This window comes from Typopeltis vanoorti, chromosome 2 (assembly GCF_054136105.1).
Source record: "Typopeltis vanoorti isolate ZY-2024b chromosome 2, IOZ_Tvanoo_1.0, whole genome shotgun sequence".
Classification (NCBI taxonomy): domain Eukaryota; kingdom Metazoa; phylum Arthropoda; class Arachnida; order Uropygi; family Thelyphonidae; genus Typopeltis; species Typopeltis vanoorti.
Genome location: NC_143550.1, coordinates 82,936,272 through 82,959,509, shown reverse-complemented (window position 1 = coordinate 82,959,509; position 23,238 = coordinate 82,936,272). Strand labels below are relative to the sequence as shown.

Below are 23,238 nucleotides of genomic sequence, written 5' to 3'. Positions count from 1 at the left end.
TTTTCCTTTTTTCCCAAGGTGAACAGGATTCTGGGGTGTTGGTTATTTAAGTGTGTTAAAAGGAGTTGAGTGTATCTGAGCCATGTGGCCAAATAGCAAACACATAATCCACGTAACGAAGCCAAATAGTGGATTTTTGTGAGACAGAGTTGAAGGCTTTCTCTTCAAAAGTCTCCATAAAGAAGTTGACCAAGGGTAGGGATAGTGGTGAACCCATGGCTGTCCACTCTGTCTGTTTGTAGAATTTTCCTTGCCAAACGAAATAGCCTGAGTTTCGTTGTGAACTGAAGTAAAGCTGAGATATTGGGAGGAACTTTGGCTTGGATAAGCTCTAAGATTTCCTTGAGTAGGACATTTCTGAATAGAGAGGAGATATCAAAACTGACCATTGTGTCAGTATGTTGGAGTGAGAGGTTTTCTATACTGGCTTTGAAGTGGGCTGAGTTTTTTATGTGTGATGGTGTGTTGCCAGTATAGTGTGTGAGTGCTTTGGCTAAATGTTTGGCTAATTTATGTGTGGTGGAATCAATGCCATCCACTATGGAATGTAATAGCACATTTAGTTTATGTATTTTTGGAAGTCCATATAATCGAGGGAGGTGGTGTCTAGAGTTAAAAGGTTTCAGTTTGTTGGTAACTTCCACAGGCCAAGAAGTGACCTTCTTAAGGAGCCTATGGAGTATTTTAATTTGAGAGTTGGTAGGAGTATATTCAATAGGGAAGTAGGTTGCACGATCTAATAATAAAGCATTAAGCTTACCTGTGTAGTCCTTTTGGTTGAGAACCACAGTGGCGTTTCCCTTAACCGCTTTGGTGATTACTATTTCCATGTTTTTCTTCATTTCTAGTAGAGCTTTGTGTTCATCTTTGGATATGTTGGTTTTTGGTGGTCTTCCTTTGGTGAGAACCCTGGCTACATCCAGTCTGACATTGTAGGCAATATGGTTTGGAAGGTTGCAGATACCATGTTCTATTTGGATCATTATTTCCTCGCCAGGTATTTTTTTAGGAGATAAGGAGAAATTGTGGCTACGTGCAAGAGCAGTAAGTGCTTCAGGCTTCAAAACAATGGAAGAGATGTTGAAGAGGTGTTGAGTGGTTGCTGTGGTACGGATGTAGAGTTCATTTTCAAGTTATCAAATTTCTTGCTATGCCGACTACATATTTTATCAAATTCTTTTGTTGCCGAAGCGCACGGGATGTTATAGAGAATGGTCCAAAGTTCGTGGTTCAGCGTGCCTGAAAGCTCCTCTAGCGTCCTTAAATCTTTGTTTTCGTCGGCTAGGAGAACGCAAGTAACGGTAATTTGTTGTCGTAGTAGGGCGAAGCTAGCGCAGTTATAAATCCGGGGAGCCTTCTGTGAAGAGGAACGGTGCTTAAATTTAACACAATTTGGGATTACCTCATTATCCTGGCAGCGTTTTAGGGAGGTCAAACGATTTGGTTGTCTAGATATCTTCAACTTCAGTTTGCCGTAATGGCGGGCCTTGTGTGCGATTGAATCTCTGTGGATGATAGTAATTCCTGTAGAAAGGCTTATACGTTGGTAACACATGACTATTAAATTATTTAAGGAATTTGCAACGTATACTGGAATATTAATTAAAAAACCTGAAGCACTCACCACTCTTGCACGTGGCCACAATTTCGCCTTATCTCCTAAAAAAATACCTACCGAGGAAATAATGATCCAAATAGAATGTTGTATCCGCAACCTTCCAAACCATATCGCCAACAATGTCAGACTCGATGTAGTCGGGGTTCTCACCAAAGCAAGACCACCAAAAACCAACATATCCAAAGATGAATATAAAGCTCTACTAGAAATTAAGAAAAACAAGGAAATAGTAATCGCCAAAGTGGATGAGGGAAATGCCACTGTGGTTCTCGATCAAAAGGACTACATAGGTGAGCTTTATTATTGCTTTATTTATTGCTTTATTATTAGATTGGACTACCTGCCTCCCTATTGAATATAATCCTACCAGCTCTCAAATTAGAACACTCCATAGGCCTTAAGAAGGTCACTTCTTGGCCTGTGGAAGTTACCAACAAACTAAAACCTTTTAACTCAAGACTCCCCCCCCCCCCCCGATTATATAGACTTCCAAAAATACATAAACTAAATGTGCCATTACATCCCATAGTGGATGGCATTGATTCCCCCACAAATAAATTAGCCAAACATTTAGCCAAAGCACTTGCACACTATACTGGCAACACACCATCACACATAAAAAAAAAACTCAGCCCACTTCAAAGCCAGTATAGAAAACCTCTTACTCCAACATACTGACATGATGGTCAGTTTTGACGTCTCCTTATTCACAAATGTCCCACTCCAGGAAACCTTACGGCTCATCCAAGCCAAATTTCATCCTGATATCTCAGCCCTATTTCAGTTCACAATGAACTCGGGCTATTTCGTTTGGCAAGGAAAATTCTACAAACAGATAGAGGGGACGGCCATGGGTTCACCACGTTCCCCACTCTTGGCCAACTTTTTTATGGAGACTTTTGAAGAGAAAGCCTTCAACTCTGCCCCACAAAAACCCACTATTTGGTCACATGACCCAGATACACTCCTATCCTTCTTAACACACTTAAACAACAACTCCCCCAGAACCTGTTCACCTTGGAAAAAGAGTAAAACAACAACCTCCCTTTCCTAGACACTGTAATCACTCGCCAGCCTGATGGATCCTTGGTTTTCTCTGTATATAGAAAACCCACCCATACAGGCAGATACATTCACCAGTAATCCCCTCTCCCACAACAATATGAAGTTATTAAAACACTATATAACAGGACAAAATTAATCTGTTCAGGTGACAATGCTTTAACCACAGAACTAAACCACATCCTTAATACTTTCTTAACCAATGGCTACAATCCCCCAAAATATTAAACTAGTAAACACCCCCACTCCCTTTCACAATAAAGATTACACTAAATCTATCACCATTCTTGTTGAGAGGCTTATACGCTGGTTAAACATGATAACTAATATTTAAGGAATTGACAGTGTATACTAGAAATATAGATTAAATAAACTTTAATATATACTTTCCGATATTTCGGCGAACGTCACGTTGCCATCTTCTTGGGAACTTACTACAAAGACACGTGCACACAAGTACTAATAACAGCAAATGAGACTGAAGCTAGCGTTTTCCTAAAGTCCTGATGGTTCCCCCCTGCGGGCTATATTGGTAGTTCTTGGCCTTTGGGCTGAAGTTCTGATAAAAGTTTCCCAAATTTGGGGCAGTTTCATGTATCCAAATTTGTTGAGGTTTGGCATGTTCCTAAGGGCCGAGGCTGATTCCATGAATAGTCTTTCATACTTGAACTTGCTGCGGTGTATTACTGTGGCTTTCTTCCATCTTATTCTGTGGTGAGTATCCAGAGCGTGGTCTGCAAGCCCAGAGTGGCTGTACTGGTGAAATCGGAAGTAATCCTTGTGTTCTGAGATTCTGATATTTGCTGTCCTGCCTGTTTGGCCAAAGTAGGACAGTTTACAGCTGCATGGGACGTGGTATACACCAGGTAGGTCTAGGGGAAGTGGTTGGTCTTTGGTGGAGCGGATAAGGGATGCCAGTTTTCTATGTGGTCTGTAACAAGTGGTCAAGTCATGTTTTTTTAGGATTTTATTGATTTTTTCCGAAGTGCCTCTGATGTAGGGAATAGTGATGGATTTAGAGTAATCTTTTTTGTGAAGGGGAGGGGGTGGTGGGTTGTGGATAACTGGGTTAAGTATTTTTTGGATTTTTTGGAGGGGGTAGCCATTGGCTGAGAAAGTGTCACGGATGTGATTTAGTTCAGTGGTTAGGGCTTGATCATTAGAACAGATTATTTTTGCCCTGTTGAATAATGTTTTAATAACTCCATATTGTTGTGAGGGGGGGGGGGGGATTGTTGGTGAATGTATCTGCCTGTATGGGTGGGTTTTCTTTAAACTGAGAAAACCAAGGTTCCATCAGGTTGGCGGGTGACTAGTGTGTCTAGGAAGGGGAGGTTATTGTTTTCCTCTTTTTCCAGGGTGAATTTGATTCTAGGGTGTTGGTTGTTCAAGTGTGTTAGGAAGGAGAGGAGTGAATCCGGGCCATCTGGCCAAATAGCGAAAACATCATCAACATAGCAAAGCCATATGGTAGGTTTTTGTGGGGCTGAGTTTAAGGCTTTCTCTTCAAACATCTCCATGAAGAAGTTGGCCAAGGGTGGGGAAAGTGGTGAACCCATAGCTGTCCCCTATATCTGTTTGTAGAATTTTTCCTGCCAAACGAAATAGCCTGAGTTCATTGTAAACTGAAATAGGGCTGAGATATCGGGAGGAAATTTAGCTTGGATTAGCTCTAAGGTTTCTTTGAGGGGGACATTCGTGAATAGGGAGGAGACATCAAAACTGACCATTGTCATTCTTGGGCTCCCAAAAATACACAAAGAAAATGTGCCATTACGTCCCATAGTGGATGGCATTGATTCCCCCACTTACAAACTAGCCAAGCATTTAGCCAAAGCGCTCTCACACTATACTGGCAATACACCATCACACATAAAAAACTCAGGCCACTTCAAAGCCAGTTCAAGTATGGAAGACTATTCATGGAATCAGCCTCGGCCCTTAGGAACATGCCAAACCTCAACAAATTTGGATGCATGAAACTGCCCCAAATTTGGGAAACTTTTATCAGAAGAACTTCAGCCCAAAGGCCACGAACTACCATATAGCCTGCCAGGGGGCACCATCAGGACTTTAGGAAAACGCTAGTTTCCTAGCTTCAGTCTCATTTGCTGTTATTAGTACTTGTGTGCATGTGTCTTTGTAGTAAGTTCCCAAGAAGATGGCAACGTGACGTTCGCCGAAATATCGGAAAGTATATATTAAAGTTTATTTAATCTATATTTCTAGTATACGCTGTCAATTCCTTAAATATTAGTTATCATAAATCTATCACCATTCCCTACATCCAGGCCACCTCTGAAAAAATATCCAAAATCCTTAAAAAAAAATGACCTGACTTCTTGTTACAAACCATATAAAAAGTTGGCATCCTTTATATCCAAGACCAACCACCTTCCCCTGGATCTTCCTGGGGTGTACCAGGTCCCTTGCAGCTGTAAACCACCCTACTTTGGCCAAACAGGCAGGAAAGCGAATATCAGGATTTCAGAACACAAGGACTACATACGGTTTTCACCAGTACAGCCGCTCTGGGCTTTCAGACCATGCTCTGGATACCCTGCCACAGGATACGTTGGAAGAAAGCCAAAGTAATACATTGCAACAAGTTTAAGTACGAAAGATTATTCATAGAATCAGCCTCAGCTCTAAAAATTGTTCCAAACCTCAACAAATTCAGGTGCACGAGACTGTCCCAAAGTTGTGACTCCTTTGGGAGTCGCATTGATTAGATCGTTGGCTTGTCGAGAGCTCCTGAAAAGATTAGTAGTATTTTGTGTAAACATTAGAAAATTTTACTAGAATTTTAAGTAGTATTGTTTGCTTTTTGTTTCTTGGTGAGTCTGTGCAATTTTTGTGTGGTTTCTGTTATTTTAATTATTAATTTTAAGATAAGATAGCGTACATATGGCACCGATAAAGAAAAAAATGGCGGCCATTGCGCCATGTTTGTTTAAGAGTTTTGATGTAAACGAATCTATGCAATGTGCTGTCTGTGAGATGTATGCTTTGCGGAGAATATGTGCAGAAAGTGTAAAGAGGATGAGGATTTCAAGCGTGTTTCATGTGGCGAGAGTGATATCGTTAACGATAGTCAGAATGTAGAAAATGGCGGTGTGCTAGAGAATTGCGTGGTAGTGCCAGATAGGTAGCCGTCCACAAATCTGGCACTACCAGATAGGTAGTGCCAGATTTGTGGACAGCGTCGTTGAAAGTGTAATGAAGGTAGAAATACAGAACGAATGGATGATTTGATTGATAATGAAAATGGTGAGATAAATGCGAGTAGTGAAATTGCCCGTTTGAACAGTGCGATACACAGAGCTAAAAGGCAACTGGAGCGTATGGAAAAATGTGTGCTGAACGTACCGACAAATAACCGGCGAAGGTCTGTGGTGGCAAATAATAGAATGTTCGTAAACGTCAATAAAATGAAGGAGCGAGTGCTGTATGGGGATTCGCTATTAAGAGGTGTAATAGTTGAGAGTTTAACGAAGTCGTACCAGCCAGGTGCGAACATAAAGGACGTCAGCGAATCTATTCGACTGCAAAAACAGAGGGTGAAAGATGATAATCGTGGCAGGAACAAATGATTTGAAAGAGGACAAAATGGAAATGATAGAGGATGTGAGGGAATTATTTGAGGTAGCAAAAGAGAAGAGTGAGAGAGTTAGGATGGTGAGTATCTTACCGCGGTATGACAGCGAAGTGTTTAGAAGGAGGGCCATAATTGCCAATGACTTTATGCGTGGGTTATGCATGGAGAGTGGTGTGGAATTTGTGGATGTGTGGAATGAGTTCGATGGGTGAAAGGAATTATATAAGATGGATGGGTTACATTTGAAAGGAGTTGCTGTACGGAGACTTGAAAAAGTGTTGATGAATGATGTGGAAGTGGATGTACAGACTCAGGGAAACTAGATTTATTAAGAGGGGAGGGAGGGAGTAGATATGCAGACTTTAGGGAGGCAGTTGAGTGTATGAATGAGTATATTATGCCCGAGCGAGTACGAAGGACAACAAATCAGAATGGGATAGTTAGTATAAGGCATCAAAGTAGGGATAGGACAAATGGACTTCTGCAATTCATGTACACTAATGCCAGGAGTATTAGGAACAAGAAGGAAGAGTTTTTGGCCATGGTTGGCACTTCCAAGCCACAGGTTGTTGGCATTAGTGAAACATGGCTGACAGAAGATGATAACGCTAGTGGGATTGAATGCGTCGGTATAGCGTGTTCAGGAGTGACAGGGTGAATAAAAAGGGGGGAAGGAGTGTTATGGATGATAGCTGATGAGCTGCAGCCAAGGAGTATAGAAGTTGAACTGCAGGATAGAGAAAAGAGCCCATTTGAGGCTGTTTGGTGTGAGATAGAATCTAGCAGAACAAAATATACAATTGGGTGCTGCTATAGACCAGGTGATGGAATAGATGGTGGAGATAGTATGCATAGGCAAATAGAAGAAATGAGTGGAAGGAGGGTAATTATTATGGGTGATTTCAATTATGGTAACATTGACTGGAAAGAGGAGAGGGCACATGGGAGGAAGGAATTGGATTTTATGCGGTTATTAAGGGACAACTATCTATGGCAACATGTAGTGGAAATTACCAGGGGGCAGAGAGTGCTGGACCTTGTAATTGCAACTGAGAATGTGGCTGTAACGAACATGACCATGTTGCTGCCAATTGGTGAGAGTGACCATAAGGTCATGACTTGGGAGGTGGCTAAAGGAGTGGAATTTACAATTAAGACAGGGTACATGTAGAATTACCGGGCTGGTAAGTAAGACAAGCTTAGGTGTGTGTGCTTAGCTCAGTGCCATGGCATGTAAAACTGCAAGGGCTGGATGTTGATAGTGCATGGGAGGTGGTTAAGAACTGTTTGCAGGAGGCAATGGTTGACTGTATACCAAGAGTCCAAATAATAAATCAAGTAGGGGTTAAATGGATGAATAACGCTATTAAGCTTGAGCTGCAAAAAAAGAAACAATTGTGGAGGGAATTTAAAGAGAAAGGTGACCATCAGGCGCAGGAACAGTATAAAGCTCAGGCCAGGATGGTAACAAGGGTGGTAAGAAAAGCAAAAGCAGATTACGAAAGAAAATTGGCCATGCAGGCTAAAGAGAATCCCAAACAGTTTTTTCAATATGTTGCAAGTAAAAGGAAAAATGCTCATGGTAGAATGATCTTAAAAAATGCTGAGGGTAGGGAGGTAACCGAATCAGTCGATATTGTGTAATTACTGAGCGAGCACTTTGCAAGAGTATATCATCCAGGTGGTGACCTTGCAGGAATGGAAGAACCAACAGCTTATACTGGAATTGTGATGAATGAAGTAGAGGTAACTAGTCTATTACAGAATCTCAATGTCAATATATCTGTGGGATTGGATGGTATACCAGCTCATGTCGTATGTCAGTGCTCTTGACCATTTTGTTTAATTTGAGCCTCGGGTCTGGGTCAGTCCCAATGGGGTGGAAAGAGGAGAAAATAGTTCTGCTGCACAAAGGTGGTTCCAAGGCTGCTTTTGAAAATTACCGGCCAATCAGCATAACGGGAATCATTATCAAGGTCTTAGAGAAAATAGTCAAGAGGAAAATACAAGATTGGATAGAAGAAAATGGGATACTGTATCGGGGACAGCATGGTTTTGTGAAGGGTAGGTCATGCCTCAGTAACTTGCTCACGTATTATAACACAGTGACGGCTGAACTGGATAAGGGTAATGGGTTTACAGTGATTCTACTGGACCTTGCTAAGGCCTCTGACAGGATACCACATGGAATTGTAATCAGTAAATTGCAGCATATGGGGATGGACATGGGGTTGGTGAGATGGATAGGAGGGTGGTTGACGGAGAGATATCAGAGAGTGGTTTACTCAGGAGTAGAGTCCACAAGACGGTCTGTGACTAGTGGTGTGCCACAAGGATCTGTTCTTGGACCACTGCTGTTTAATTTGTTCATTAATGATATAGGAAAGTATCTGAGAGGAACAGTTCATTTGTTTTGCGGATGATGCGAAGTTGGGTAGAGCAATAGTGAATGCAGATGACGTCAAAATTTTGCAGGATGATTTGGATAGATTGGAGGTCTGGGCTAAGGAGAATGGATGTCAATTTAATGTGGCAAAATGTAAGGTTATGCATTTTGGGATGAAAAGATTGGCGGCAGTTTACTGCATTGGTGGAAGTGTGCTCCAGGAAATTGATGAGGCACAAGATTTAGGAGTGTTGGTGGATAAGGAATTGAAATTTAGGGGACACATTGCAAAAGTGGCCAAATCAGCTCATCAAATCACTCGGTTGCTGAAGAATACATTGACAAGTAGAGACAAGCAGGTTATTGTTCCTCTGTATCAAGCCTTGATAAGACCCCATCTCGACTACTGTGTCCAGATTTGGTCACCTAGGTTTCTTCTTGATGGAGAGGAGGTGGAGAGGATCCAGAGGCGTGTGACCAAGATGATAGCAGGTCTGTGGAATGAACCTTTTTATCTCCACCTTATGAGAACAGGTTGAGGATTTGTGGGTTGCAAAAATTGGTTGATAGGCAGAGGAGGGGAGATATGATTGAGATATTCAAATTACTGAAGGCTTTCTATAAAATTAATTCAGAAGATATTTTTGAGAACAGTGCTGGTTGCGGGAGGACTAGGGGACATCCATGGAAACTGGGCAAAAGTGTGGTTAGTAAAGGTGTTAGAGCTGGGTTCTTTACTTTTAGAGTAGTGAATGAGTGGAATGTGCTCCCTGAGTCTGTGGTGGATGCTGTGACAGTGAATGAGTTTAAGGCGAGGTATGATAGATACTGTATGATGAATAGTTGTGATGAATATGATTTGGGGCCTCCCTCGATGAGTCTAATGACTCCCTGGAGTTGCCCGTAGTAATAGTAATAGAACATCAGCCCAACAGCCAAGACAAACTAATATAGCCCACTTGGTGGCTCCATTAGGACTTCAGGAACAACAGTATTTTCTTTTCTTCTGCCTCATTTGCTTTTTGTAGTTCCTGCATGCACCTGTCATATTTGTATGTTCCCATGAAGATGGCAATGTGACATTGCCGAAGTATTTATTAAAGTTTCTTTTAATTAATATTCCAGTATACGTTGCAAATTCCTTAAATAATTTAATAATCATGTGTTACCAACGTATAAGCCTTTCTACAAGAATGTCCTATGTAGTGAAATAATTAGCCTTCTTTTCCATCTTATCCCATTTTACATAGTCAAATGCTTTTTCAAAATCTATATTACAGATATTTACTTTTTTATTTACTTCCAGGCTTCTTTCACTTACTATTCTTAACAGTCCAATCACACCTCTTGTTCCCCTACCCTTCCTGAAACCAAACTGATCTTCTCCGAGAAATTCTTCCACCTGAGATGCAATTCTTCGTGTTAAGATTCTCATAATATTTTTGATGTGTGGGAAATGAGGCTTATTGTTCTAAAATCTTTACAGTTCACTGCATTACTTTTCTTTGGTATAGGTATAAATATTAAGGTCATAAAATCTTTTAGTAATTCTCCTTTGTTATAAATTAAATTTATTATTTTGGTTATTTCTTCAGTTTCATTCTTCTGAAGTTGTTTTCAAGAATTCTGCAGGTATTTCATTTATTCCTTCTTCCTTTCCACATTTTAGTTCTTTAACTACCTTACCGGCCATTAAAGATCAAATAGATTCATATCCATCATTGAAATTAATGATGGATATGAATCTCATGTAATATCAATGGTATTACAATTTTAACATGCACTTCGCATCCATGGAAATGTGGACATATATATACGTCCTGGCCGGTAGCGTGGTTAATGGCCATTTCTACTTCTGTCTTCAAAATCTCTGGGCCTAGATCATCTTCACTTACCTTCTTTGTATCTTCTAATGGCAACTCATTTGGTCTATTTTCCTTGTCATATAAATCTTCAATGTATTCCTTTCATCTCATTAGGATTTTATCTTCTTCTTCAGTTATGATTTCTCCATTCTTTATGATTTTATCCATTCATGTCGTTATTTTTCTATTCCTCTAGCTCGAATTCCATTTCTCTTGTGATTCATTCTTCTTGCTTTTTCATACAAAAGATCATACCTTCCCATTCTTTCATAATTTTCCATTTCTTCACATTGTTTTTTAAGCCAATCTTCTCTACTTCTTTCTGCTTCCCCTTCTCAATTTGTCATTGAGGGTTCTATATCATATTTTCCCTTCTGGTGTGTCATTATTTTTCTATTTTCTTCTTTCTTCCATTAGAGAAATCATCTCATTAGTTATCCAAGGTTTTTTTTTATTCTTTTAGCTCTTACATATCCAATTTGTTCTTCTGCAATATCTTCTTTATTTTAATCTTTAACTTGTTCTCATTTCTTTTCTGGATTTTCAGTTTTGACAAAATTTGTTTCCTCTAATTTTTTCTCCAATCTATTTCCAAATTCCTTGGTATTTTTTAATTTCTCTAAGTTCCATTTTTTACTTTTCATAGCTTCTTTTATTTTCTTTAGTTTCACATTTATTTCTATGAATAGTAGGTTGTGGTCAAAGTAAATATCAGCTCCAGGATATGTGCATGCATTTTTTACACTATTCTTGTATCTTTGCTTTACTATAATGTAATCAATTTGATACCTTTCTGTATCTCCTGGTTTTTTCCATGTGCATAGTCTTCTCTTAGATTTTTTAAACCAAGTATTCGTAATTATTAGCTTATTTTCTTTACAGAATTCCACTAACCTTTCCCCTCTCTCATTTCTATTACCTAGTCCGTATCTTCCTACTACACTCCCATCCTCTTCTTCTCCCAAAACTCCATTCCAGTTTCCCATTATAATCATATAGTCTTTTCTTTTTTCTTCCTTGATTAGTTCTTGTAATTGTTTGTACATTTCCTCATCTGAATGGTCACTTGTTGGCATATACACTTGCATTATTGTTATGTCCACTGGTTTCAGCCTTCAATTTATCACCATAATCACCATTCAAACATTTTATGGTAATGATGTTCTTTGCTGTTCTTTTATTAAAAACTCCTTTTTCCTTTTTATCTCCACCTGAGTAAATTACTCTTACTTTGTTACTATAAAAATCACCTATTCCTTCCCATCTGACTTCACAGAGCCCTATGATCCTCATATTCCACATTTCAGAAACCAGAAACCAACTTAGTCAATCATCTCTGGATCCTCTCCAACATCTCATCATCCTTTTGAAAACTTGGCAACCAAATCTGTGCATTGCCAGCAAAGGTTAGTCGATTGGTAGAGCATCTGCTACTAATGGCTCACGCAAAAAGTTAAGCAAGTTTGAGTGCAGTTAATAGTTGGAAGGGGATCAATCGTTCTATGCTGTTGGCACACTCTCCCTCGATGAGTCTTTGGATCCCTGGAGGTGGCAAATGATAATAATAATAATAATATCAATTTTTCCTTTGTCCATTTCTTGTTTGAGATTTTCTAATTTTCCACATCTGTTCATTGTTCTCACATTCCATGTTGCAATTTTGATTCTCTGACGATCTTTCATTTTCAGCTTGTTTATAGCTTAAGTTACTTTTAGAGGTTTGATCGGGAGGAACATCAGCCCTTGAAGCGTCCTTATTTCCCGATATGGTATCCATTCCAATGTGCACCTTCTTTTCCTCTCTGTACCAAGAGACACCACCTTGGTTTGCCGGGCTGCCAATGATTCTGCCATTGATGTCATCTGTTCGCTTTCCTAATTTTTCTCAAAACACTTATATCAGAGTCAATAATCTTTGATCAACTGTTTTATTTCTAATCCAAATCTCAGATCCATAATTTGAAATCAGTTTGAACATTGTCTTGTATATAGCAAGTTTTTAGTGCTTAGATTCACTCTTATTCCTTATAAATTTATACATTTGGCTCCTGCCATACTAAATAAATTTATATTGAATAAGAGAAATTGGTCAAATCACTAAATTAGCTCAAATTCAAGATTTAAAATTTGAAAATTCATTCATAATTTATTGGAATGGTGATTATGTCACCACTTGTATGCCTGTGGACTTTGCAATCAGCTGTTTGGAATGAACACAGCTAAATAATAAATTTAAGAAGATAAAAAAGTTTGTCCTACAAGTATCTATAGTTGAAACTGAATAGGTGAGTAATAATAGACTAACCTATTCATGGATTGAAATCAGCTATTTTTGTCATATCTGCAGTGGTTTTATAATAGTCCTACCCATGAAAGTTGTAAACACATTAGTACTGGTGATGGAATAAGGAATAGATAATGTGGCTTTCTCCAGACTAATCACACTGGTTTTTCAACCTGCTTGAAACCTCAGATAGCAGGGAAGTCTTCTTGCACTTGTCAGAGAAAATTATCGATCACCTTTAAACATCCACAGGCATCCATAATGGGATTGAACTGATAGCCCATGGGTCATATAGCTGAATGCCATCTACTTGGCTAACCACATCCTCATGATGCTGTCAGTCTAGTGATAAAGCCATACATTGCTCAAAGCTATCCCATCATTTTGCTGCAGCTTGATACTGAAGCCCTCTTTTAAGCATTTTGAATGAAATTGAGTCTTGTAAAATGGCCTCTTGCCTATTTGAGACATTGATGTCTTCCACAACCACTGAGCATGAATGATTTCAATATCACTACAAGGGCTTGTTGGTGAATAGATCTGGATTATGGTCATTACTGTACTGTGTCTGTGGGTGTTTTAATTTTCAAAGGGGTTTTGTGTTCAGAGCATTGGGCAATGTTGCCTTCATATCTTTAAATGTGTGGGAAAATGTGTGTCTACTTTGCACTAAGTAAACCCCTGGCAGTAACACAATTCCTTCTTGAAGAGGAGACCAAAAAGAGCATGGACATAGTGTTTTCTAATTAACTTGACAGCTGAAATAGATTATATACTAGTTGAAAATGCAAAAACTGTTCAGAAGGCATAATAAATAATTGTAACTTTAATAAACAAATTAATTAAAGGTGGCATTTCAATCTGCTTAATATTAATGCATACAAAACTAATGTCAACAAGAAGCTACAGAATATATCTGAGGAAACAGTTGCCTTCCTACTCTACATCTGGATGGAGACAGCAATTAAAGCTTCATGCTGACTTTGTCAGACATTAATTAATATTTCAAGTTATGATTGGTAGATCAATACTCCTTCACATGGGATTAAAGATGGTTGAAAACATCGGTACTACATAGTCATTATAGGTCTTAGAGAGACTATTTTTAGAATTAGCATCAGTTTTGAAGCACTCGTTGTCAACCTCAACAAATATGGTTGCATTATTTGCCAAAGATCTGGGAGAATGTCATTTTGAGACCTGATAGCCTGACTTCTCCAAAAATTAACTTTATAATTATCTGCCCCATAGAGAGTTCCATGTATGGACTAGTTCAATTTCATTTATTTATTTCCCACATTTATTTAGTTCAGTACTGTGTATTTATAAGTTATAATTGCACTCTGAAGATGCTGAGTAGAAAACCAGTGAAATATAATAAATGTAATTTTTTTTTTTTTTTTTTTATGTGTTGTTTAAACCATGAATCTCTATTATGAATAAATATTCGAGGGAAAAAACAGTTCTCACAAAATGCCAAAAAAAACTATTTTAAAAAAAGGTTTAAGAATAGGAATGTGACACATACCTGAAATTCAATACATTGAACCAAACTAGTAAAGAGAGAGAGATCAGCAAGGACATGCGGAATGCTGCAGAACACACACGATCACACACACAGATTCACTCTAATCATTCTTTCGTAAGCATTTGTTTCTGCTATGAAGTAGGGCTTCAGCACTTTCTTTATATAAATATTCATGTTTCTATATAGATTTATGTAGTAGCTTAGCATTTTTAATTCCATGTTGTGCAAGGCCAGATTTGTTAGGTTTGATAAGATGTGGACATGGTCTTGATGTTCAGAGATATGTTTATTTATAGATCTTCCTGTTTCTCCATAGTAAGACAAGTTACATGGTACTTGTATATGCTAGGTAGCATCATTGGTGAGAGTTTGTCTTTTGGAGATGGTAACAGGTTATGAATTTGGTTAATGGTTTATAAGTAGCAACGAGTTGATATTTTTTCATAATTTTTGCCACACGTTCAGAGATGCCTTTAATATATGGTATTGGAGTCCTGTGGCTTCTTCTTGTCTGGGTTGCTTTATGGGAGAGTTGTGGATTATTTTTTGGATTATTATTGTATATGGGAAAAACTGACTTTTTCAGGTTTTATATCCACAATATATCAGCTCACCATCCATCTCAAAAATATGACATCGTAAAATTCCTAGTATCCAGAGTACACAAGAATTGTTCTTCCAAAGAATCTCTGAAACAAGAACTGGAAATTGTCAAGGAAACAGCCTTACTAAATACAATAATAATTTAAAAAATAATCAACCACTCTCCTATAAAGCAACCCAGACAAGCAGCTGCCCACAGGATTGTGGAATGTTAATTACAAGGTCATTACTGTGATGGAACAGATGAAACAGTAATGAAGATGAAAGCCTAGGGTTTTGTCAGATTGAGAATATGTGGACTGCAGAACCTGCCAAACAATAGAAAGAGGGATGATATGATAGAGGTCTATAAACTTCTGAAAGGATGTTATAGGTTATTAATTGATGAAAAATTTTGCTATATGGAAATTGGTTAGAGGACACAGGAAATATCCATGGAAGTTAACTTTGTATGTGTGGTTAAGAACGGAGTGAGAGGTAGATTTTTCTCTCACAGAGCAGTGAGCAGAACAGTTTGCCTGATGAAGTAGCAAGTGCATCTGCTCTGAATGAATTCAAGAGAAGCATGACATGTAGTATGGGTTACCAATCTATGGTCTCTGATGAGTCCTTAACTCCCTGGAAGTCTCAGATAATAAATGTTATTATTATAATTTGTAGTATATAACATTATGCTTAAAATAGGTTCATTCAGTAGATGTTTTCTTAAATTGCTTATGCTTTTTTTAGGTGAAAATATAACATTTAACATATTTGTTTAAATATTTTTTATTACTATTTAGGTAGAAGAACAAAATTTGCGTTATGCTATTGGTGCAATACTTGATGATGGAACAGATGAGAAAGATGAAACAGTAATGAAGATGAAGGCCCAGGGTTATAATTTAACCACATTCCCTGCTGTAGAAAATGCTATAACAGTAAAATTTCCTGATAAGGGTACACTCTCAGTTATGATAGGCATAGCAAGAGTTTATCCAAAACTTAGAGAATATCTTAAGGTATGTATGTAGAAACAGGTATCTTCACTGTATGATTACTTATACAAATATCCCCCCCCCCCCTTATCTGCAAGTTGACTTTCCACAGTTTCAGTTACCTGAGGTCAAACTGGGACGTGAATCATCCCTTTGTCCAACATATCTACTGTACTATATATATACTACCCACCCATTAGTCACTTAGGGTTAAAATTGGTAGGAATTGAATACACCTAAAATTTCAAACTTTGCATCTCATGCAGTTTCTTACCTTTTTAGTTATAACTGGCAACCAAAAAAATGTATGGCTCATCAGTACATTTTGAATTATTCCATTTTAAAAGTCAAACTCCTTCCTTCCCTTCCAATCATTTTGCTAACATGGGAGTTTATTGGAGCTGCAGCGGATGTGTCGCTGCATTACTTTTATTACAGTATATTGCTATACAATAATTGTTCTATTTTATTATGTTTTTGTTATTAATCTCTTACTGTGCCTAATTTATAAGTTAAACTTTATCATAGGTATGTATGAAAGGTATGTATTAAACTTTATCATAGGTAGAGGAAAAAGCATAGTATATATATATATATATATATATAGGGTTTGGTACTATCCGTGGTTTCAGGTATCCACTTGGCGGAGGAGGACTTGGAACATATCACCCTGCTGATAAGGCGGGGGGGGTGCTACTGTAGTATATGTGCAATATATTGCAAATTACTCTTTTGATTGAAGGTATCCTATGTCATATTTTTTGCTATGTCCTCAGAAGAAAGTAAATATGGTCGGTTGGAATTAATGTACAAAATATTAATATTAATTTCATCATGGCTGCCACGTAAACATACTGGAATGAGTATTCTCTTATTTGGTCACTTAGGATGTTTCCAAGTTTAGCTAGGAGCATATCTTAATACAGAAGAGTACAAATTATATCAGAAAAGCAAGGTAAATTTCTGACAAGTGACCCCAGACAAATAGGGTAAGCATATCTATGATCCAATAGAAATTACATAAAGTATTGTGGATGAGTTGTATCCCATGGTTATCATTCATAACATTAATTCATATCAGTTCATAGTAAAATTTTACAAGAAATTGACAATATTTATTCTTAATTACAGATACTTAAGGCGCCAATATATATGTCACATCTTTTTTGAAACAAATTTTGCTAAAACAGAAATATGTTTATCCTTTCTTTTAATGTTACACGGTGATCAGCATTCATTTTGTAAATTATGGAGACTACAACCATGTTAGGAATAATTACTTTAATTTTCCTGATGTTTCTACTTTCATACGAAGGTCATCATCTGGAGTGCACGTGTGTGCACACACAAAGACAAGCTATATTACATTTTGAACAGTACGCCAAAGTGACAATGACTTGATCAACTGTTATTCTAAGCCTAATATCTAGTAAGGGGAGGGGGGAAAACATCAAAGTTATATAAACGGTTATCCATATTACTACTTTTAATACAGCAATATTAGTGACCTAATAATTTAACATGTTTATATTAAAGCAGAGTTCCTAGATACTACAGTCCTAAAAAAATAAAAATGGTTGATAAGAATTTCACAGGCCTCATTAAATTTGTGCTCATACCACATTTTGGTATGAGCACAAATTTAATGTCAAGAACAGATGCCTTTCCAGTCAATTCTATGTAGAGTATTCATGGCATGATCAAAAAGAACCTATTTACCATAGCCCTGTTATTTCTAGCCATCGTGTGTGTGTACTCCACATGATGAGCATAATATGATGGTGAAACAGTAATGATTTTATTTTTAAAATGGTAGTCTCCACAACAATTTATTTATTTATGACCTATTTATTTTGCCATATGCTGTCCAGAGCATTATTAGAATATTTGTATATCCTATTCATATTTTAAAATATTTTCATTACATTTCCATTTTATATTAAACTTTTATTTTAGCATGTACTGTGATTTTCTTAATATATTATTTAGTTTCCATTTTCTGGCTAGTTTTCCTTCTTGGCATAATTTCTTTGCGCTTTTTTTTAGCAACACTTCCCATTACATTTTGTTATCTCTCCTGTTTTTCAATATTTTTACCCTTTCTTATAGTAATGAGAGGAACATTTATGCAAACTTTTTATCTAAAGTGGACTTTATGCTTTTCAGAGATGACAGGATTTTCCTGTCAGAATTTCAAGTTTCATTCCCTATAGCATAAAGAGCCAGAGCATGTTGGAAAATTTGCAGAAGGTGCACTCACCTCATAGCCTTTGTTATCCAGGCATAATATAAACAACAGAACAAACAATTTTCTTCTCTTACTTTTTAAGTAGTTCCTTCCATGGAATTACTGAGTAGCTGGGAACTATCACTTTAATATCATGGATGTGCCATCATCATCAAATTCCTGATATGTACCCTCAAGTAGTGTACAGGATATGATAGTACTACATGAAAAATTTACATCATTACTAACTTCCTATCTACAATTTTCCTCCAAATCAGTCTGTTACTTGTCAAGACTCCAATATTATCAGATCTTATATTTCTATCGTCTAAGGCACATTGTACCATATCAATCCACCTATATCTAGGTCTTCCTCTGGGTCGTTTTACTGCCAACCTGGCAGAGAACACTTGATTTTGCTAATCTTTCCTCACTGATTCTGTTTAAGTGACCAAACCACCTGAGATTAGCTCTGCTAACATTGCTGGATGCTGACAATGTCAAGTTCATTCCTAATATCCTCGTTTTTAATATGATATTGACATTAATGCCATATGTTCATGCCTCTAATCTTTCTTAGGACTCTCATATCTGTGGTCTCTAGTCTTTGGTCAAGTGTTTTACTTCTCACCCAGCTCTCTGATCCATAAGTTAAAATTGGTTTGAACACTGTCTTGTATACAGCTAATTTAGTGTTCTGACTAATTTCTCTCTTATTCCATATGAATTTATTCAATTGACTTCCTACCATGCCAGCTTTGTTGATTATGTTGTCTATTTCCATATTCAATTTACCATCTTCACTAAAAATTGTGCCTAAGTAGCTGAAATGTTTTACTTGTTCCACAGGTTCTTCATTCACAACACAGTTGACATTTTCAACAATTCTACCTATTTTCATTGTCTTTGTCTTTATAATGCTGACCTTCATACCATATCTATTACAACAGTTATTCAATTTAGTAAGGGAATCTTGCAAACTTGTAGCGGATTTATTCAGAAGTATAACAGCATCCACATAAAGCAAAGAGCTGACATTAACATCTCCAATTCTGATATCATGTTTAATACCACTTTCCTTCATAATGTGATCCATATAGATAATGAATAACAGAGAGGGATAATGTGCATCCTTGTGTCACACCAGATTTAACATTACACCATCTTCCTGTACATCCTTCAATTCTAACTGCCGACTTACAACTCAAATACAGACTAAGTATTGCTTGATATAATGCCTCATTGACACCATATAACTGTAGCTTATTGAATAGCTTCTCTCTTGGCACCTCGTCATATGCCTTTTCCAAATCGACAAAACTTAAATACAGATCTTTGTTATATTCCCAAGCTTTCTCGACTATTTGTCGTAAAGTGAAGATCTGATCCTGACAGCCTCTATTTGGCCTGAATCCAGCTTGTTCTTCACCAAGCTTTTCTTCCACAATTCTTCTCAAGTATACTTGCATAGATCTTGCCAGGAACACTCAGTAGGGAAATACCTCTGTAATTCGCACATTCAGTTTTATTTCCCTTTTTATATATGGGCACTATTAGAGCTCTACTCCAATCATCGGGTATTCGTCCCTCTGTCCAGGCTTTCTGAACAATGCAGTGCAGCCACTGTAAGACTTTTATTCCACCATACTTCAGCATTTCTGGTCGAATATCATCTACTCCTGCTGCCTTTCCACATTTCAAGCCTTTGATGGCTTTTTCTACTTCAAGTATGGATATTTATTCCTGACTGTATGACTGTTGAGTGTTTTTTACCACTGTGCTATCACTGCTTGTTTCATTTAGCAATTTTTCGAAGTAATTACTCATACTTCAAGGATATCATTTTCTCCCGTTTTCATGTCACCTTCATCATCTCTAACTCCTTTTACAACACTCTTTCCTCCATTCCTAAGCTTTTTCAACAACCTCCAGAATATTTTGCCACCTTCTTGATATTTATTTTCTATATTCTTGCCAAAGTCCTCCCATGACTTTTGTTTAGCTAGTTTTACACAGTTTCGCTTTCTTACATTTGTCTCTGTATTCTCTAAGAGCAAAAACTGACTTATTTGCCAGGAACTTTTGATATGATTTCTTCTTTTCCTTCACTGCCTCTTTAACTTCCTATGTCCACCATGGAGTCCTGATTTTTCTATCCTTGCAGACAACATCACCACATGCCTCTCTGGCTGAATCAATCAGGGTTTTCTTCAAGGCTTGCCACTGAATCTCCAAGGTTTGGTTCCTGTTCTCAAACTCTTTCATTTTTTCTTCAATAATCTTTGTATATGTTAGTCTACAGTTCACATCTGAGAGCTGCTCAACTTTTATTCGCTTTAAAACTTTCTTACATGTTATTCTTTTCAATATGAAATTCAGTTTTATCCTGCTCAAGACTAAATACTGATCACTTCAATTTCAAATCCTCTGTACACATCACTATCAACAATAACATGGTCAATAAGACTTTTCTTATTCCTTGCCTATTCTCTCCATGTGAAAATTTGTGCACATTTTTATGTTGGAACATGGTGTTAGTAATAACCAGTCCATGTCCTGAGCAGAAATCCAACAGGTATTTGCCATTATTATTAGCTTTGCTCTTTTCTCCAAATTTTTCCAAAATATTTTCGTGACAATCATTTCCTACTCTGCTATTGAGATCCCCAACAAGGAGCAACTTTTCCTTTTTCATTGTGTCAGTTGCTTTTTCTAAAGCATCAAAAAATTCCTCCACCTCTATCTTAGTAGAACCTTCTGTGGGACCATAGGCACAAATAAGTCTCATTGTCCAGTTCCCCATTCTGATATTTGCCCACATCACTCTACTTGAGACTGCCTGCCATTCAAGAAGATTAGCCTCATATTTAGTGTTGAATACTATGGCTACTCCTTCTTTTCCTTGATTGTCATTGACTGAATATAACATTTTGTATTTATTGATCAGAAAGATCTCACCAGGTTTTGTCTTTTTTGTTTCAGTCATCCCTATTACGTCGATCTGGTACTTATCTAATTCCTCAGCTAGCTCCATTTCTTTGCCATTCAGGCTTCTTATGTTGATAGTACCGATCTTTAACTCTGGTGATGTTAAGTTAGGGGGTGTGTTTTCAGATTTGTTCCAGTAGATGACTTTTCGCTGTTCACCCTGGTTCCCTGGCGAAAACAACGGGGAGCCTTGTTTAACCAGGTGATGCCCCAGCCGGCATGAAATTTTGTCATGTTGTACCATCATTTTTTTATTTTGGTTTAACTAATAAGAATACAATTTGGTTGGCAATAATTCCAAATTGCCAGCCCATTCTTGTTCGTTCAGTATCCAGATAGTTACCCAACAGGGTGTACCACGAGAAGGTGAGGATTGGACATTAGGCCAGAAGCCCTGGTTGGTTCTCCGCATTCCTTTAAAGGCTATGTGGAGGTCTCCTCTCAGTTATACACTTTGACCCTTAAGCACCCATAGATACTAAGTTAGACCTTTGCTTTCAATGATCAACTACCAGCATAGTAACTTGGTCTTTAACAAAGTATATGATAGGCAGTTAGTCCTCTCTATGTAGTCTGCTTTATCTCTCAGTTGCATGTGTTTTTTGTCTGTTTTATATATTTTGCAGGAAGGAATGAAAGGCAATACTGCCCTCCATATGACTGATTAAAAGTAACCTTCATTTGAAAAATTCCTTATAAATATTCCTACCATCTTAAATGGGATTCAAATCCACTTCTTTCCTTTCAAAAGTTATGTACCTTGTGATTTCACATCAATACCTGAATTTTCAACTACTGGTTGCATGGTATAGCAATTCTCACTTTCTTCAGATTTCTTCTTGGTACTTTATTTCATAACTTGGATGTTGATTTGTTGAATTTTATACTAATGTTGAAATGGATATTCTCATTATTTATCATTTTGTTGCCTATTGTGAAATTTTCTCTGGTGAATACAAAGGTCCCTAATTTAGATCTTAATATTCACCAGAGAAAGCATTTAAAGTTTAAAGATATCTTAGAGTTATATAACAAACTTCAGACTTTAAACAGTATATAAATCAGTATCTGGAAAGGTATTTTGTGGATTTCATAGATACTTTTTAGGACACAATTTTGAATTTCAGTGCAGAAAATCATAAAGCAGATATAGATTTTTTAAAACTAATTTTTTTTTTTTACTGTGAATCCCACCTTGTGCAAGTCTGTAAACCTGTAGTATGGGTTGGCTATGGATTAGGGTTCTTGGATTACCTAATCCAGGAACACTAATCTAGAAACCAAATATCGTACTTTTTTCAAGCCTCTAATAAGTGGCCTGAAGAGGCAGTGAAAATTGTTTATCCAGAAAGGCTTTCACAAATATCCATGTCCACAGTGAGATTCAAAGCCATAGCTTGTTAGTTAGAAGACAAGTATACTATCTGTTTAGCTAACCAGTCCAATAATGATACAATTAGGTTATAATACTCTTGCATACAATACAAGGAGCACTACAAAAGAAATGCTTCCTTTTTTTTTTTTTTTCTTGGAAAAAACACTAACCAACAGTGGATTTTATATGGATTAATCCTCTATCTTTCATGTGCATTACACACCCTGAAGACATTTTGCAGATGACTCCTTGTCATCTGCAAAATGGCATTCTTAGAATGCATTTTTTAGTGAGCTAAACAGGTAGTACTCAAAAGGTGCATGATCTGGGCTTTGGGTGCGTTGGAGAAGATAGTCTAATTAGTGTTGCACTTTCATCCTTTGTGTGCAAACTGGCATGAGTTCAAGCATTGTCATGGAGAAGAAAAAGTGTCAAACTGCTGACATCAGCATGTGGATCTGAATTTCCATTGAACTTACATCTTTAGCAATAAGGAATTCAGTTGATACTTGCTTCATATGTGCATCTAAAAAGAGCTGCCATTTTGAACTGTTTGTCTGCTTTTTTCAGATGGTTAATCACAGCACACCTTCACTCTGAAACTAGAGCCTACTGCAACTATCTACCCAGTGATGTAAATATGACCATTATTTCCATGCCACCTCTCATACTACTGTTAGTACAATTCATAATTGCTGTAGCAAACCCCTTGTAGTCTCGAATTTAG

At 37.4% G+C, this 23,238-nt stretch overlaps 1 protein-coding gene across 1 annotated transcript in view; it reads left to right on the top strand.

The window, feature by feature from the left end:
* The window catches only part of LOC150109214 (testis-expressed protein 264-like), a 74,251-nt gene that overhangs the window by 24,755 nt on the left and 26,258 nt on the right, over positions 1-23,238 (top strand). The window contains exon 2 of the mRNA XM_090412157.1: positions 15,727-15,945. Coding sequence (XP_090268283.1) covers positions 15,727-15,945 — 219 coding nt within the window. The remainder of the gene's footprint in view (positions 1-15,726; positions 15,946-23,238) is intronic.